Below are 15922 nucleotides of genomic sequence, written 5' to 3' on the forward strand. Positions count from 1 at the left end.
GCGGGGCCCATGAGAGGGGGAGGCGCCCCCTGGCGGAGGGGAGGGCTGGGACCCCCCCCCCCCCCCCCAACCCCGTGGGGAGGGTGGGGGGTCCCGGCGGAGTCGGGGGGTCCCGGGGGCGGCGCAGGAAGAGGCGGAGCCGCTGTACGAAGTATAGAACCGTGTATTCCTCTGTGCGCGGCGGGGGGGCGGCCCGGGGGGGCTCGGAGGGATTCGGGGCGGCTTTTGGGGGGGTCCCGACGCCAATCGGGGCTCTCGAAATTAAAAAATAAACCCAAAGAAATACCCGGGGAGGGGGGGCGGTAAAAAACCGATCCGAGGTTGGGAAGAGGAGCGGTTGACGGGGGGAGGGGGGAGTTCCCGCACCCCTCTCGGGGGGAGGGGAGGGGTCCCTCACCCCACGCGGGGGGGTCCCGCGTGCCCCCCGCGTCCCCCCCCACGCGCGCCGCCCCCCGGTTCCCGCGGCGGGGTCGGGGGAGGTGACACACACACAGAGAGACCACAGAGGCGCCCCCGCTGCGGCGGGGTCGGGGGGGCGGGCAGGTGACATCCCCCCGGGGATGGCGGCGGGGGCCGTGAGGGGGGTCGGGGGACACGCGTGGAGACCCCCCCCTCACACGTAATACTCCTTGTCCTTGTTGCGCCGCGCTTTGCCCGGCGCCTTGGGGGGCGCGGCCGCCGCCTTCTCCTTGGGGGTCCCGGCGGGCGGAGTCGGGGACGCGGCACCGGGAGCCCCTCCCGGGCCCCCCCCGGGCGCGGCGGGGGCGGCCCCGATGTAGTGGCGGCTCTGGTCCACCTGGTAGGAGCCCTCGTCGCGGTTGCGGTACTTGTACATGGCGTAGAGGAGGATGAGGATGCAGAGCGCGGCGGCCGCCACGATGCCCACCACCATGCCGGTGGTGCCGCCCGCCTCCCGCACCACCTCCACCGCTCCGGGCGCGGCTGTGGGGGGCACGGGGGGGCGCCGGGTCACGGGAGGAGCCGAGCCCCCCCCGCGCCGCCCCCCGCCCGCGCCCTCCCGCGGGTGCCGCTCGCCCGCCGGCACCAGCCCGGGCGGAGCCGCGCCCGCCACCGTGGGCTCGGTCCCGGCGCCGCGGGGCGCGGCCGTGGCCGCCGGGGGGGCGGCGGCCTCGGGGCTCCCCCCGCCCCCCAGCCCCGCGAAGTCCTCGTCGTCGGCCGGCGGCTGCTCGGGGCCGGGAGCGTGGCCGGGGTCGGGGTCGGGGTCCGCCGCCTCCCCCGAGGCGAAGCCCGAGGGCTCGTCGCAGTCGGGGCCGCAGCCCGGGGGGGCGCGGGGGGCGGCGGGGGGCGCGGGGGGGGCCCGGGGACGCCGGCAGCACCAGCTCCCCGCCTGCGGAGACAGAAAGGGGACGGGGGGACCCCCGTCAGCCCCCGCCGCCGCGCCCCGCTGCGCCCCCCGACCCCCCCCCCGCCGCCTCCGGCCGCCTTCGCGCCAGCTCCGCTCTAGGTTACTTATTTCTTTTTTTTTTTTTTTTTTTTTTTGCCTTTTTAGCTAATTCCGCTACTTTTTTTTTTTTTTTTTTTTCTCGGTTTTTTGTTTTAAGAGCAAACCGCGGCGCTGCCGTCAACTTACATCGCGGGATGGGGCCGGGTGATTTTAGCGTGGAGAAAAAAGAAATTGCAGGAAGGAAGGGAAAGCACACAAAAAACGAGAGAAAGAGAAAAAAGAGAAAAAAAGAACAAAAAGAAAAGAAGAGAAGAGACACTCGGTGAGAAGGTGCCGCGGCCACCCCTGCGGCGCCAGCGCCCGGCCCCGGCCGGCCCCGGCCACCGCCGGCCACCACTGGCCACCGGCCCCCGGCCATCAGCCACCGGCCACTGGCCATCAGCCTTGGATCCATCTGTCCATCCATCCGTCCATCCATCCATGAGCCATCTGTCCATCCTAAATCCATCCATGGATCCCTGAATCCATCCTTGAATCCATCCATCCATCCATCCATCCATCCGTCCATCCATCTGTCCATCCATCTGTCCATCCATCCGTCTGTCCATCCATCCATCCATGAGCCATCCGTCCATCCCTAAATCCATCCATGGATCCCTGAATCCATCCTTGAATCCATCCATCCATCCGTCCATCCTTGAGTCCATCCAGCCATCCCTAAACACAGCTGCGTCCATCCAATCCTCATCCATGTGTCCATCTGTCTTTGATTTCATCCATTCTTGAATCCATGTGTTCACTGATCTATCCATCCATTCATCCATCCGTCCATCCATCCGTCCATCCATCCATCCATCCATCCATCCATCCATCATCCATCCATCCATCATCCATCCATCATCCATCATCCATCCATCATCCATCCATCATCCATCCATCCATCATCCATCATCCATCCATCATCCATCCATCCATCCATCCATCCATCATCCATCCATCCATCCATCCCTCCATCATCCATCCATCATCCATCCATCCATCCATCATCCATCCATCCGTCCATCCATCCATCATCCATCCATCCATCCATCCATCCATCCATCCATCCATCATCCATCCATCATCCATCATCCATCCATCCATTCATCCATCATCCATCCATCCATCATCCGTCCATCCATCATCCATCCATCATCCATCCATCATCCGTCCATCCATCCATCATCATTCATCCATCCATCCAGCCATCCATCCATCCATCCATCATCCATCCATCCATCCATCCATCCATCCATCCATCCATCCATCCATCATCCATCCATCATCCTTCATCCATCCATCATCCATCCATCCATCCATCATCCATCCATCATCCATCCATCCATCCATCATCCATCCATCCATCATCCATCACCCATCCATCCATCCATCCATCCATCATCCATCCATCCATCATCCATCCCTCCATCATCCATCCATCCATCCATCATCCATCCATCCATCATCCATCCATCATCCATCCATCCATCCATCCATCATCCATCCATCCATCCATCATCCATCCATCACCCATCCATCCATCATCCATCCCTCCATCATCCATCCATCATCCATCATCCATCCATCCATCCATCATCCATCCATCACCCATCCATCCATCATCCATCCATCATCCATCCATCATCCATCCATCATCCATCCCTCCATCCATCCATCCATCCATCATCCGTCCATCATCCATCCATCCATCCATCCATCCATCCATCCATCATCCATCCATCCATCATCCATCCATCCATCATCCATCCATCCATCATCCATCATCCATCCATCATCCATCCATCCATCCATCATCCATCCATCCATCATCCATCCATCCATCCATCATCCATCCATCCATCATCCATCCATCCATCATCCATCCATCCATCATCCATCCATCCATCATCCATCCATCCATCCATCCATCCATCCATCCCTCCATCCATCATCCATCCGTCTGTCCATCCATCCGTCCGTCCGTCCATCCATCCATCCACGGACCGCTGTCCATCATCCATCCGTGGTCAGTTGTCCGTCCATTGTCCATCCATTGTCCGTCCATTGTCCGTCCACTGTCCGTCCATGTCCATCCGTCTGTCCCCCGCTCCTCCCCCTTTCCCCTGACTGCTGCCACCCCTCCCCCACAAATGGGGCTTTGGAGGACCAGAGTGTCCAGGTGACACCTGTGGGGGACACCTGGGTGTCCAGGTGACACCTGTGGGTGCCAGGTGAGGCCCCAGGTGTCCGGGGGGTCTCCAGTGTCCAGGTGACACCCGGGGGTGTCCAGGGGGTGTCACTGAGTGACACTGGGGGTGGGGGAGGGTCCTCGCCGAGGTCCTGGTGGCAGCACAGGTGTGACAGCACAGGTGTCACATGGGGTGACCCCAGACCAGGGGGTCCTCCCTGTCTGTCCGAGTGTCTGAATGTCCAAGTGTCCAAGTGTCCGTCCGTCAGGGGAGGCAGGGGGTGGGGGCGGGGCTTGCACGGCCCCCGGGCTCAGGTGTGTGCTCGGAATGGGCGGAAACACCTGTGCAGGTGAGGGGCGGGGCCACAGGTGAGGGGCGGGGCCACAAGTGGGAGAGCGTGTGCAAGGGGGGGGGCACCTGGGTGTGCGGGGGGGGGGGGCTGCGTTTGTGGGGTAGGTGTGAGCTCAGGTGTGTGTGCACACCTGTGTCTGTGTGTGTGCGAGCAGCTCCTGTCCAGATGTGTGTGTGCACAGCTCAGACGTGTGCACCTGTCCAGGTGTGTGTGAACAGTGCAGGGGGGTGTGTGTGTGTGCACACCTAGACAGGTGTGTGTCAACAGTGCAGGTGTGTGTGCACCTGTGCAGGTGTGTATGAACAGTGCAGGGGTGTGTGTGGGTGTGTGTGTGCACACCTAGACAGGTGTGTGTCAACAGTGCAGGTGTGTGTGCACCTGTACAGGTGTGTGTGAATAGTGCAGGGGTGTGTGTGGGTGTGTGTGTGCACACGTAGACAGGTGTGTGTCAACAGTGCAGGTGTGTGTGCACCTGTACAGGTGTGTGTGAACAGTGCAGGGGTGTGTGTGGGTGTGTGTGTGCACACCTAGACAGGTGTGTGTCAACAGTGCAGGTGTGTGTGCACCTGTACAGGTGTGTGTGAACAGTGCAGGTGTGTGTGGGTGTGTGTGTGCACACCTAGACAGGTGTGTGTGAACAGTGCAGGTGTGTGTGCACCTGTACAGGTGTGTGTGAACAGTGCAGGGGTGTGTGTGGGTGCGTGTGTGCACACCTAGACAGGTGTGTGCGAACAGTGCAGGTGTGTGTGCACCTGTACAGGTGTGTGTGAATATTTCAGGTGTGCGCACACCTGTGCAGGTGTGTGTGTGTGCACACCTTTCCAGGTGTGTGCGTGCACCTGTCCAGGTGTGTGTGTGTGTGTGTGCACCTGTCCAGGTGTGTGAGCAGCTCCCGTACCTGCGTGTCCCCCTGCCGTGAGCAGCCTGGCACGTTCCCTGCTCACACGCGTGTGCAACACCCCCGCCCCCTGAACACCTGTGTGGGTGCACACCCCCACACCTGTGTGTGTGCACTCCCCCTGAACACCTGTGCGTGTGCACTCCCCCTGAACACCTGTGCGTGTGCACTCCCCCTGAACACCTGTGTGTGTGCACTCCCCCCTGAATACCTGTGTGTGTGCACTCCCCCACACCTGTGCGTGTGCACTCCCCCTGAACACCTGTGCGTGTGCACTCCCCCACACCTGTGCGTGTGCACTCCCCCACACCTGTGCGGGGGTCTCCGCCCCGCCGGGGGGGTGGGGAAGAGCCCCGGGCTCTGCGGGCCGTGCCACACGCGCGTGCCCGGGGCCGCGGAGCAGCACCCACCTGTGCCCGGCTCACACTCCTCCAGGTCCTCGTCGTCGCTCGGACACTCGGCCGAGGCCACCAGCAGATCGTCCGTGTTCTGGGGGGGGGGGGGGGGGTCACGGGGGGGGTCAGTGCGGGCCTGGGGACCCCCAAACCCCCCTCACCCCCCAGGGCCCTCCAGGGCTCACCTGAGCGCACACAGGTGTTCAGGATCCAGCCCCTCTCTGTGGTCCGCCCATACCTGCCCCTCCCACAGCGCCCCTCCCCCCCCATCCAGCCCTTGGGACCCCCCCCATCCTCTCCCAAATTCCCTGCAGACCCTCCCCCCTTTTACCCCCCCATCCCCCATCCTTGGTAGGACCCTCCCTCAATCCTTCCCCCCCCCAATTCCCCACCCCTCATTTACCTGTCCCAGTGCCCCCCTCCCCTAAACCCACCCCCCCCCAGACCCCCCTTTCCCCCCCTCCCCACTTCACCTGGGCGACGGTGTCGCGCAGGGTGGGCGAGCGCCCGCGGCGGGTGGTGGTCGTGGCCATGGTGGTGGTGGTCTCCATGATGGTGGTGGCCATGTCGGGGGGCGCGGGGGTGGCGCCGGGGGGCGCGGGGGGCGGGGGGGGGTCCCCCACGAGCCGCAGGTCCCCCTCGAGCCGCACGCGGGGGTGTCCCTCGGCCGCCAGCGCCAGCAGCTTCAGCCCGTTGTAGTAGAGCCCCGAGAGCTGCCCCTGGAAGGGGCGGCCGCGGTCCCGGCCCCCCACCCGCACACGCGCCTGGCTGTTGAAGATGGTCAGCTGCCGGCCTGGGGGGGAGAGGGGGGGCTCGCACACCTGGCACACCTGGTACCGGCTCACCTGTGTCACCTGTGTCACCTGTGCTACCCCAGAAATGTCACCCTGACATTGTCACCTCACCCCCACACACATCCCCCCGGCTGTTGAAGATGGTCAGCTGCCGGCCTGGGGGGGTGAGGCGGGGCTCACACACCTGGCACACCTGGTACCGGCTCACCTGTGTCACCTGTGTCACCTGTGCTACCCCAGAAATGTCACCCTGACATTGTCACCTCACCCCCACACACATCCCCCCGGCTGTTCAAGATGGTCAGCTGCAGGCCTGGGGGGGAGAGGGGGGACTCGCACACCTGGCACACCTGGTACCGGCTCACCTGTGTCACCTGTGTCACCTGTGTCACCTGTGCTACCCCAGAAATGTCACCCTGACATTGTCACCTCACCCCCACACACATCCCCCCGGCTGTTGAAGATGGTCAGCTGCCGGCCTGGGGGGGTGAGGCGGGGCTCACACACCTGGCACACCTGGTACCGGCTCACCTGTGTCACCTGTGTCACCTGTGCTACCCTGACATTGTCACCTCACCCCCACACACATCCCCCCGGCTGTTGAAGATGGTCAGCTGCCGGCCTGGGGGGGTGAGGCGGGGCTCACACACCTGGCACACCTGGTGCCTGTTCACCTGTGTCACCTGTGTCACCTGTGCTACCCTGACATTGTCACCTCACCCCCACACATCCCCCCGGCTGCTGGAGAAGGGCAGCTGGGGGGATGAGGCAGGGCTCACACACCTGGCACACCTGGTGCCGCCTCACCTGTGTCACCTGTACTACCCTGACACTGTCACCCCAACACTGTGACCTCAGTGCTATCACCTTGACACTGTCACCCCACTCACACAGGATGGAGAGGGGGGGCTTGCACACCTGGCACACCTGGTACTGGCTCACCTGGCTCATCCTGACACTGTCACCCTGACACTGTCCCATGGATGGACGAGGCAGCTGCACACCTGGCATTATCCCCACACCTGGCACACCTGGCATGGCCTTACCCCACACCTGGCACGCCCCCACACTGCCCCACCTGCCTCACCCTGCCACGCCCACCCCCCCACCGTCCCCCGCCCACACACCTGGGCACACCTGGGTGTGCCTCGCACCAGGAGCTGCCCTGCCCCCCCTCCCACCCCCACCCCCCTCCCCCCCGGGCAGTTAAAGGGACCCCAACGCCCCCCCCGGCCCCCGGCTCCGCTCGGGCTCAATTTGGCCAATTTTGGGTCATTTGGGGCGGGGGGGAGGGGCAGGGGCCCTGCCTGGGCGGGGCCGGGGCATGCGAGGCTGGGGCGGCTCCTGTGCACACCTGGGGCTGCAGGGCGGACACACCTGTGCGCCTTCCTCACACACACCTGCCCCTGCTGCACACCCGGCGTGCACCTGCCCTCGTGCACACCTGGCCTTGGTGCACACCTGGAACACACCCCAGCCTTGGTGCACACCTGTCCTCATGCACACCTGTCCTGTTCACAGCCGGTGCCATGGCTCAGACCTGGCGCACACCCCAGCCATGGTGCACACCTGGTGCACACCTGGTGCACACCTGTCCTGCACACACCTGGTGCACGCCCCAGCCGTGGTGCACACCTGGTGCACACCTGGTGCACACCTGTCCTGCGCACACCTGGTGCACGCCCCAGCCGTGGTGCACACCTGGTGCACACCTGGTGCACACCTGTCCTGCGCACACCTGGTGCACGCCCCAGCCGTGGTGCACACCTGGTGCACACCTGTCCTGGTGCACGCCCCAGCTGTGGTGCACACCTGGTGCACACCTGTCCTGCGCACACCTGGTGCACGCCCCAGCTGTGGTGCACACCTGGTGCAGACCTGTCCTGCACACACCTGGCGCACGCCCCAGCCGTGGTGCACACGTGGTGCACACCGGGTGCACACCTGTCCTGCGCACACCTGGCGCGGCCCCGGCCCCGGGCAGTGGCGGGCAGGTGCGGGTTAGGGGGTTTAGCGGGTTTATGCGGCTTTAGGGGGGCTCTGGGCTCAGCGCGGTTTAGGGGGGCCGTTAGGTGCGTTAGCATCCCTTTAACCAGGTAATGAGGGGGCGGGGCAGGGGCTGGCCCCTCCCCCAACACCTGGGCTCCCTTCCCGAACACCTGGGGGGTCCCTGGACAACGGGGTCCTCCGGGACGTGGCTCCTGGACACCTGTGGGGCCCAGGTGCTGTGACCCCCAAATATCGGGGTCCCAAATTCCGGGATCCCCGAACACCTGGGACCCCAAACAGGCGGGTCCCGCACACCTGAGTCCCCTCCTTCCGGGGTGCCCAGGTGTGGCGGTGCCCAGGTGCAGGAGCCTCCAGGTGTTGGGGGATCCCAGACACTCCCCAAATCAGTGGCTTCCAGACACCTGGGACCCCAAAACCTCTGGGTCCCGGCCACAAGCGGGTGTGCCCAGGTGTGGGGAGCGGCCAGGTGTGGGGGGGTGCCCAGGTGTGGGGGGTGCCCAGGTGTGGGGGGCGCTCGCTGCCGTTACCTTTGTCGAGCAGCCACTCATCGACCACCCGCCCCAGGCGGAAGGGGATGCGCTGCCGCGCCAGCGCCAGCCGCTCGCTGTCCCCGCTGCCTTCGGAGGGAGGAGAAGAGCGTTACGGGGACACGGGGCAGGGCACGGGGACACCGGCACGGGGTGGCACCGGCACGGGGTGGCACCGGCACGGGGTGACACCGATGGGGGCATCGGCGGCGGCGGTATGGCCGTGGCACCGCGGCACAGCACGGTGGCACCGTGGAGGTGGCGGCGCTGTGGTGGGACCGTGGTCCCGATGGCATCGTTGGTGTCACCATGGTGGGACCGCGGTCTCATTGTGAGTGGCATTGTTGGTGTCACCGTCAATGTCACCATGATGGGACCGTGGTACCAATGGCATCATTAGTGTCACCAAGATGGCACCGTGGTGTCAGTGTTAGTGGCATTGTTGGTGTCACCAAGACGGGACCATGGTCTCATTGTTAGTGGCATCACTGGTGTCACCGTCAATGTCACCAAGATGGGACTGTGGTACCAATGGCATCATTAGTGTCACCAAGATGGCACCGTGGTGTCATTGTTAGTGGCATTGTTGGTGTCACCAAGACGGCATCATGGTGTCATCAGTTAGTGACCAGTTAGTGGCACTCTTGGTGTCACCATCATGTCACCATGGTGGGACCGCGGTCTCATTGTGAGTGGCATTGTTGGTGTCACCATCAATGTCACCAAGATGGGACCATGGTCCCGATGGCATTGGTGGTGTCACCAAGACGGGACCATGGTCTCATTGTTAGTGGCATCACTGGTGTCACCATCAATGTCACCATGATGGGACCGTGGTACCAATGGCATCATTAGTGTCACCAAGATGGCACCGTGGTGTCATCAGTTAGTGACCAGTTAGTGGCACTCTTGGTGTCACCGTCATGTCACCATGGTGGAACCACGGTCTCATTGTGAGTGGCATCATTAGTGTCACTGTCAATGTCACCAAGATGGGACCATGGTCCCAATGGCTTCATCGGTGTCACCATGGTGGGACCATGGTCTCATTGTGAGTGGCATCGTTGGTGTCACCGTCAATGTCACCATGATGGGACCGTGGTCCCGATGGCATCATCGGTGTCACCATGGTGGGACCATGGTCTCATTGTTAGTGGCATCACTGGTGTCACCATCAATGTCACCAAGATGGGACCATGGTCCCGATGGCATCGTTGATGTCACCAAGATGGCACCGTGGTGTCATTGTTAGTGGCATTGTTGGTGTCACCAAGACGGCATCATGGTGTCATCAGTTAGTGACCAGTTAGTGGCACTCTTGGTGTCACCATCATGTCACCATGGTGGGACCGCGGTCTCATTGTTAGTGGCATCACTGGTGTCACCACTGTGGGACCATGGCCTTGCCACTGGTGTCACCATCAGTGCCACCATGATGGGACTGGCCTGGCCACTGCTGTCACCACCAATGTCACCATGGTGGGACCATGACCTCATCACTGGTGGCGCCATCGGTGTCACCATCAGTGTCAACCATGATGGGATCAAGGTGTCACCACCAGCGCCACCACGGTGGGACTGGCACAACCATCATGTCACCTTTAGTGCCACCACAGGTGTCACCAGTGGTGCCACCACGCTGTGACCACGGTGTGACCATCAGTGTCCCCACAGCCATGATGCCCCTGCTGATGTCCCCAGCCCTGGCCGTGGTGTCACTGAGGGGGGTGGGGTTGGTCCTCGGGGGGTTTATGTGGCCTTTAGGGGGGCATTAGTGGGGGAGGGGCGGGGGGGTGGCCGTGGGACCCCTCGTTAGCGCTGCCTCGTTAGTGCCCTCGTTAGGGGGGGCCCTGGGGGTGTCCCCAAGCACCTGGGGTGACCCCGGGGTGTCCGAAGGTGCCGTGGGGGGGCTTGAGGGGGCTCTGGGGGTGCCCTGGGGTCCCTACAGGTGCCACAGGGGTGTCCCAGGGGTGTCCCCGTGGTGTCTCAAGGTGTCCCCAAGCACCTGGGGTGTCCCTTGGGTGTCTGGGGGAGCCCCGAGTGGTACCTGGGGGTACCTGGGGGGTACCTGTGGGGTCTGTAGGAACCTTGGGGGGTACCTGGGGGGTACCTGTGGGGTCTGTAGGAGCCCTGGGGGGTACCTGGGGGGTACCTGGGGGTACCTGTAGGGTCTGTAGGAGCCCTGGGGAACACCTGGGCCATACCTGGGGGTGTCTCTAGGGGCCCTGGGGTGCCCGGGGCGCGGCGGGGGGTACCTGGCGGGTAGCGCTCGTGCAGGGGGCCGCCGTCCACCTGGAGCGTGGCGTTGCCGCCGCTGCGCGTGAAGCGGACGACGTGGAAGCGCCCATCGCTGACGGCCGCCCCCCGCTCCTCCAGCGCGATGTCCTCGGTGCCCACGTTGAACAGGACCCCCACGGCCCCCTGCACCTGCAGGGTGGGCACGGCGGGCACCGGTGGGTACCTGTCCCACCAACCCCCCCTTCCCCCCACACCCCAATTTTGGCCCCTCTTCCAATGCAGAAAATCGCCAAATTTGGCTTTTAAGGGGAACACAGAGCTCCCACCTCCCTGGACCCCCAAATCCCCCCCCAGCACCCCCAGACCCAAATTTTTTTCCCCTCCTGTGGAGCTTCAGGATGTCACCAAATCCAGCCTTTAGCAGGGAGCCCTGGAGCCCCCCAGGACCCCCACTAAACCCCCTGCACCCCAATTTTGTCCCCTCTTGTGCTGCGGAGCTGCGGGGAGTCACCAAACCCGGCCATGACCAGGAGCCCCCAGAGCCCCCAAACCCCCCAGGACCCCCATAAACGCCCCCAACTCCTAATTTATGATGGAGAACTGCAGGAATTCACCAAGTCCAGGAATCTCTGGAGATCTCCTGAAGATCCCCCAGCCCCCCCAGCCCCCCCGAACCCCAATTTCTGAGCCCCCTTACAATGTGGAGCTGCAGGAAATCCCCGAGCCTGGTTGTGCTCTCCACACACAGCAGCACCCCCAGACCCACCTAAACCCCCCTAAACCCCCAGACCCCTAAACTCCCCTGTACCTCCAGCCCCTCCCAGCCCCCCCAGCACCCCCGTACCCCAATTTCTGACCCCCCCCTTACAATGTGGAGCTGCAGGAAGTCTCCGAGGCCGGCCGCGCTCTCCACACGCAGCAGCACCCCCAGACCCACCTAAACCCCCAGACCCACTAAACTCCTAAACTCCCCTGTACCTCCAGCCCCTCCCAGCCCCCCCAGCACCCCCGAACCCCAATTTCTGACCCCCCTTACAATGTGGAGCTGCAGGAAATCTCCGAGCCTGGTTGTGCTCTCCACACACAGCAGCACCCCCAGACCCACTTAAACCCCCCTAAACCCCCAGACCCCTAAACTCCCCTGTACCTCCCAGCCCCCCCAGCACCCCCGTACCCCAATTTCTGACCCCCCTTACAATGTGGAGCTGCAGGAAATCCCTGAGCCCGGTTGTGCTCTCCACACACAGCAGCACCCCCAGACCCACCTAAACCCCCAGACCCACTAAACCCCTAAACTCCCCTGTACCTCCAGCCCTTCCCAGCCCCCCCAGCACCCCCGTACCCCAATTTCTGAGCCCCCCTTACAATGTGGAGCTGCAGGAAATCCCCGAGCCCGGTTGTGCTCTCCACACACAGCAGCACCCCCAGACCCAGCTAAACCCCCCTAAACCCCCAGACCCACTAAACCCCCCTGTACCTCCAGCCCCTCCCAGCCCCCCAGCACCCCCGTACCCCAATTTCTGAGCCCCCCCTTACAATGTGGAGCTGCAGGAAGTCTCCGAGGCCGGCCGCGCTCTCCACACACAGCAGCACCCCCAGACCCACCTAAACCTCCCTAAACCCCCAGACCCCTAAACTCCCCTGTACCTCCAGCCCCTCCCAGCACCCCCGTACCCCAATTTCTGAGCCCCCCTTACAATGTGGAGCTGCAGGAAGTCGCCGAGCCTGGTTGTGCTCTCCACGCGCAGCAGCACCCCCAGACCCCCCCTAAACCTCCCTAAACCCCCAGACCCCTAAACTCCCCTGTACCTCCAGCCCTTCCCAGCGCCCCCAGCACCCCCGAACCCCAATTTCTGACCCCCCCCTTACAATGTGGAGCTGCAGGAAGTCTCCGAGGCCGGCCGCGCTCTCCCACGCGCAGCAGCACCCCCAGACCCAGCTAAACCCCCAGACCCTAAACCCCCCCTGTACCTCCAGCCCCTCCCAGCCCCCCCAGCACCCCCGAACCCCAATTTCTGACCCCCCCCTTACAATGTGGAGCTGCAGGAAGTCGCCGAGGCCGGCCGCGCTCTCCACGTGCAGCAGCACCCCCAGACCCAGCTAAATCCCCAGACCCCTAAACTCCCCTGTACCTCCAGCCCCTGCCAGCCCCCCCAGCACCCCCGTACCCCAATTTCTGACCCCCCCCCCTTACAATGTGGAGCTGCAGGAAGTCTCCGAGGCCGGCCGCGCTCTCCACGCGCAGCAGCACCGCGTCGCGCTGCCGGGTGCTGAAGCCCAGGGCCAGGCGGTCAGCGCGGGTGCTGGGCCGGTCATTGGGGGGCCACGTGTAGGTGATCAGGGCCCCCCCCCTTGCCGAAAATGTACGTGGTGCCCGCTGGGGGGGGGGAGAGAAAAATGGGGGGTCAGGGGGGCAAGAGGAGGGGGTCGGGGGAGAGGCAGATCTGGGGGGATCAGGAGATCGGGGGGGGCACTGGAATTTGGGGATGTGGGGGGGTCCAGGAGGGACCCCCCGGAGTTTGGGGGTGGACTGGGATTTTTGTTGGGGGGGGGGGACCGCAGGGTTGATGGGGATCCCTGAATTTGGGGGGTCCATGACATCCAGGGGGGACCCTGAGGGATGGGGAGGGCTTCAAGAGCTGGGGGGGGGACCCCTGAATTTGGGGAGGGGCTGCGGGACCATCAGGACCCCCCCTAATGTCTGGGGGTCCCTCTTGTCACCCCCCCCCCCCCCAGAATGGCCTTGCACGAGGGCTGAGGTGCACAAACACACCCAAAATACATCCAAAACCAGCCAAAATACCCCAAAACCAGCCAAAACCACCAAAAACCCCCCAAAACCACCAAAACCACCCCAAAACCATCCCAAACAGCCAAACACACTCCAAACCACCACGAAACCACCAGAGAACGCCCAAACACACCCCAAAAACCACAAACACGCCCCAAACCAGTCCAAAATACCCCCAAAACACCCAAACACCCCAAAACCACCTGAACACGCCCCAAAACCGTCACAAAACACCCAAAAACATCCAAACACCCCCAAAACCACCTGAACACGCCCCAAAACCGTCACAAAACACCCCAAAACATCCAAAACACCCCAAAACCACCCCAAAACACCCCAAAACCCACCCCAAAACCACCCCAAAACCACACGTGACACGGCGTGGACACACGGGGGGGGCACAGACCCCACAGGGTCCCCCCAAACCCCACCCGGGCCCGGCGAGGGGAGGAGGAGGAGGGGGAGGAAGGCTGTTCCAGGTTCCCAAGGCAGTGAGGAGGAGGAGGAGGAGGAGGAGGAGGAAGAGGCGGTGACAGGGGAGGAGGAGGAGGGGGAGGAAGGCCAGGCTGAAGTACCCGCGAGCAGCTGGGGAGGAGGAGGAGGGTGAGAAACAGGAGGAGGAGAAGGAGGAAGAGGAGGAGGAGAAGGAGGAGGAGGAAGGCTGGCTGGAGTTCCTGGGAGGAGGAGGAGGGGGAGGATGAAGGCTGTCCCACCTTCCTAAGGCAGTGAGGAGGAGGAGGGGGAGGAGGAAGAGGAAGAGGGGGGAGGAAGGCCATCTGTGTCCCTGTCATGGTGAAGAGGAGGTTGAGGGAGCCTTAGGCTGAGGAAGAGGATGATGATGATGATGAGGGTTTTGGGGTCCCTGTGAGGAGGAGGAGGAGGACGAGGGGGAAGGTCGATGAGGAGGGTGATGAAGGCTCACGGAGCTGGCCGTGGGTGAGGAAGGCCCGTTGGATGGCCATGGGGAGGAGGAGGATGAAGGTGACGGTGCTGAGGGTGATGAAGGCTCATGGTGGTGCCCATGGGTGAGGAAGGGCGCGCAGGTGATGGCGACGGGGAGGATGAGGAGGGTGATGGTGAGTGGGATGAAGATGAGGATGGTGAGGAGGATGAGGAGGATGAGGTGGACAATGATGTGGGTGATGATGAAGGCTCAGCATGGCACACGTGGTTGGTGGCAATGGGCAAGGAAAAAAGGATGAAGGTGAGGATGAGGAAGATGAAGATGAGGATGAGGATGGGAATGTTGAGGATGATGAAGAAGGTGAGGATGATGATGATGGGGACAATGAAGGCTCACCGTGGTGCCCACAGGTGAGGACGGGCGTGAGGCTGATGGCAATGGGGAGGATGAGGAGGATGATGAGGAAGGTGAGGATGAAGATGAGGATGAGGATGATGAGGATGAAGAAGGTGAAGAGATGAAGATGAGGATGAGGATGAGGATGAGGATGAGGATGAGGAAGGCTCACTGTGGTGGCCACGGGTGAGGAAGGGCGTGCGGTTGATGGCGATGGGGAGGATGAGGAGGATGATGAGGAAGGTGAGGATGAAGATGAAGATGAGGATGAAGATGAAGGTGAGGATGAAGATGAAGATGAGGATGAAGATGAAGATGAGGATGAAGATGAAGATGAGGATGATGATGATGAGGACAATGAAGGATCACTGTGGTGCCCACGGGTGAGGAAGGGCGCGCGGTTGACGGCGATGGGGAGGATGAGGATGAAGATGAGGATGAAGATGAGGATGAAGATGATGAAGATGAGGATGATGAGGATGAGGATGAGGAAGGCTCACCGTGGTGGCCGCAGGTGAGGAAGGGTGCGCGGTTGATGGGGAGGAGGAGGAGGATGAAGATGAGGATGAAGAGGAGGATGAAGATGAAGATGAGGATGATGAAGATGAGGAGGATGATGGTGAGGATGAGGAAGGCTCACCGTGGTGGCCGCGGGTGAGGAAGGGCACGCGGTTGATGGCGATGGGGAGGATGAGGATGAAGATGAGGATGATGATGATGATGAGGATGAAGATGATGAGGATGAGGGTGAGGAAGGCTCACCGTGGTGGCCACGGGTGAGGAAGGGCGCGCGGTTGATGGCGATGGGGAGGATGAGGATGAGGATGAAGATGAGGATGAAGATGATGAGGATGGTGATGATGATGAGGATGATGATGAGGATGATGAGGATGGTGAGGACGAGGAAGGCTCACCGTGGTGGCCGCGGGTGAGGAAGGGCGCGCGGTTGATGGTGATGGGGAGGAGGAGGAGGATGAAGATGAA

At 62.7% G+C, this 15922-nt stretch overlaps 1 protein-coding gene across 1 annotated transcript; it reads right to left on the reverse strand.

The window, feature by feature from the left end:
• Positions 1 to 478: 478 nt before the first annotated feature.
• LOC132341048 (neurexin-2-beta-like) lies at positions 479 to 15848 on the reverse strand (the record flags this gene model as incomplete). The annotated part of the gene is made up of 7 exons (XM_059872312.1): positions 479 to 942; positions 5294 to 5372; positions 5752 to 6071; positions 8610 to 8699; positions 10865 to 11036; positions 13042 to 13224; positions 15579 to 15848. Coding segments are annotated over 7 exons (1443 nt in total), but the record flags the coding sequence as incomplete, so codon positions are not given.
• Positions 15849 to 15922: the final 74 nt, after the last annotated feature.

The sequence above is a fragment of the Haemorhous mexicanus genome, chromosome 35 (assembly GCF_027477595.1).
Source record: "Haemorhous mexicanus isolate bHaeMex1 chromosome 35, bHaeMex1.pri, whole genome shotgun sequence".
Taxonomy (NCBI): Eukaryota; Metazoa; Chordata; class Aves; order Passeriformes; family Fringillidae; genus Haemorhous; species Haemorhous mexicanus.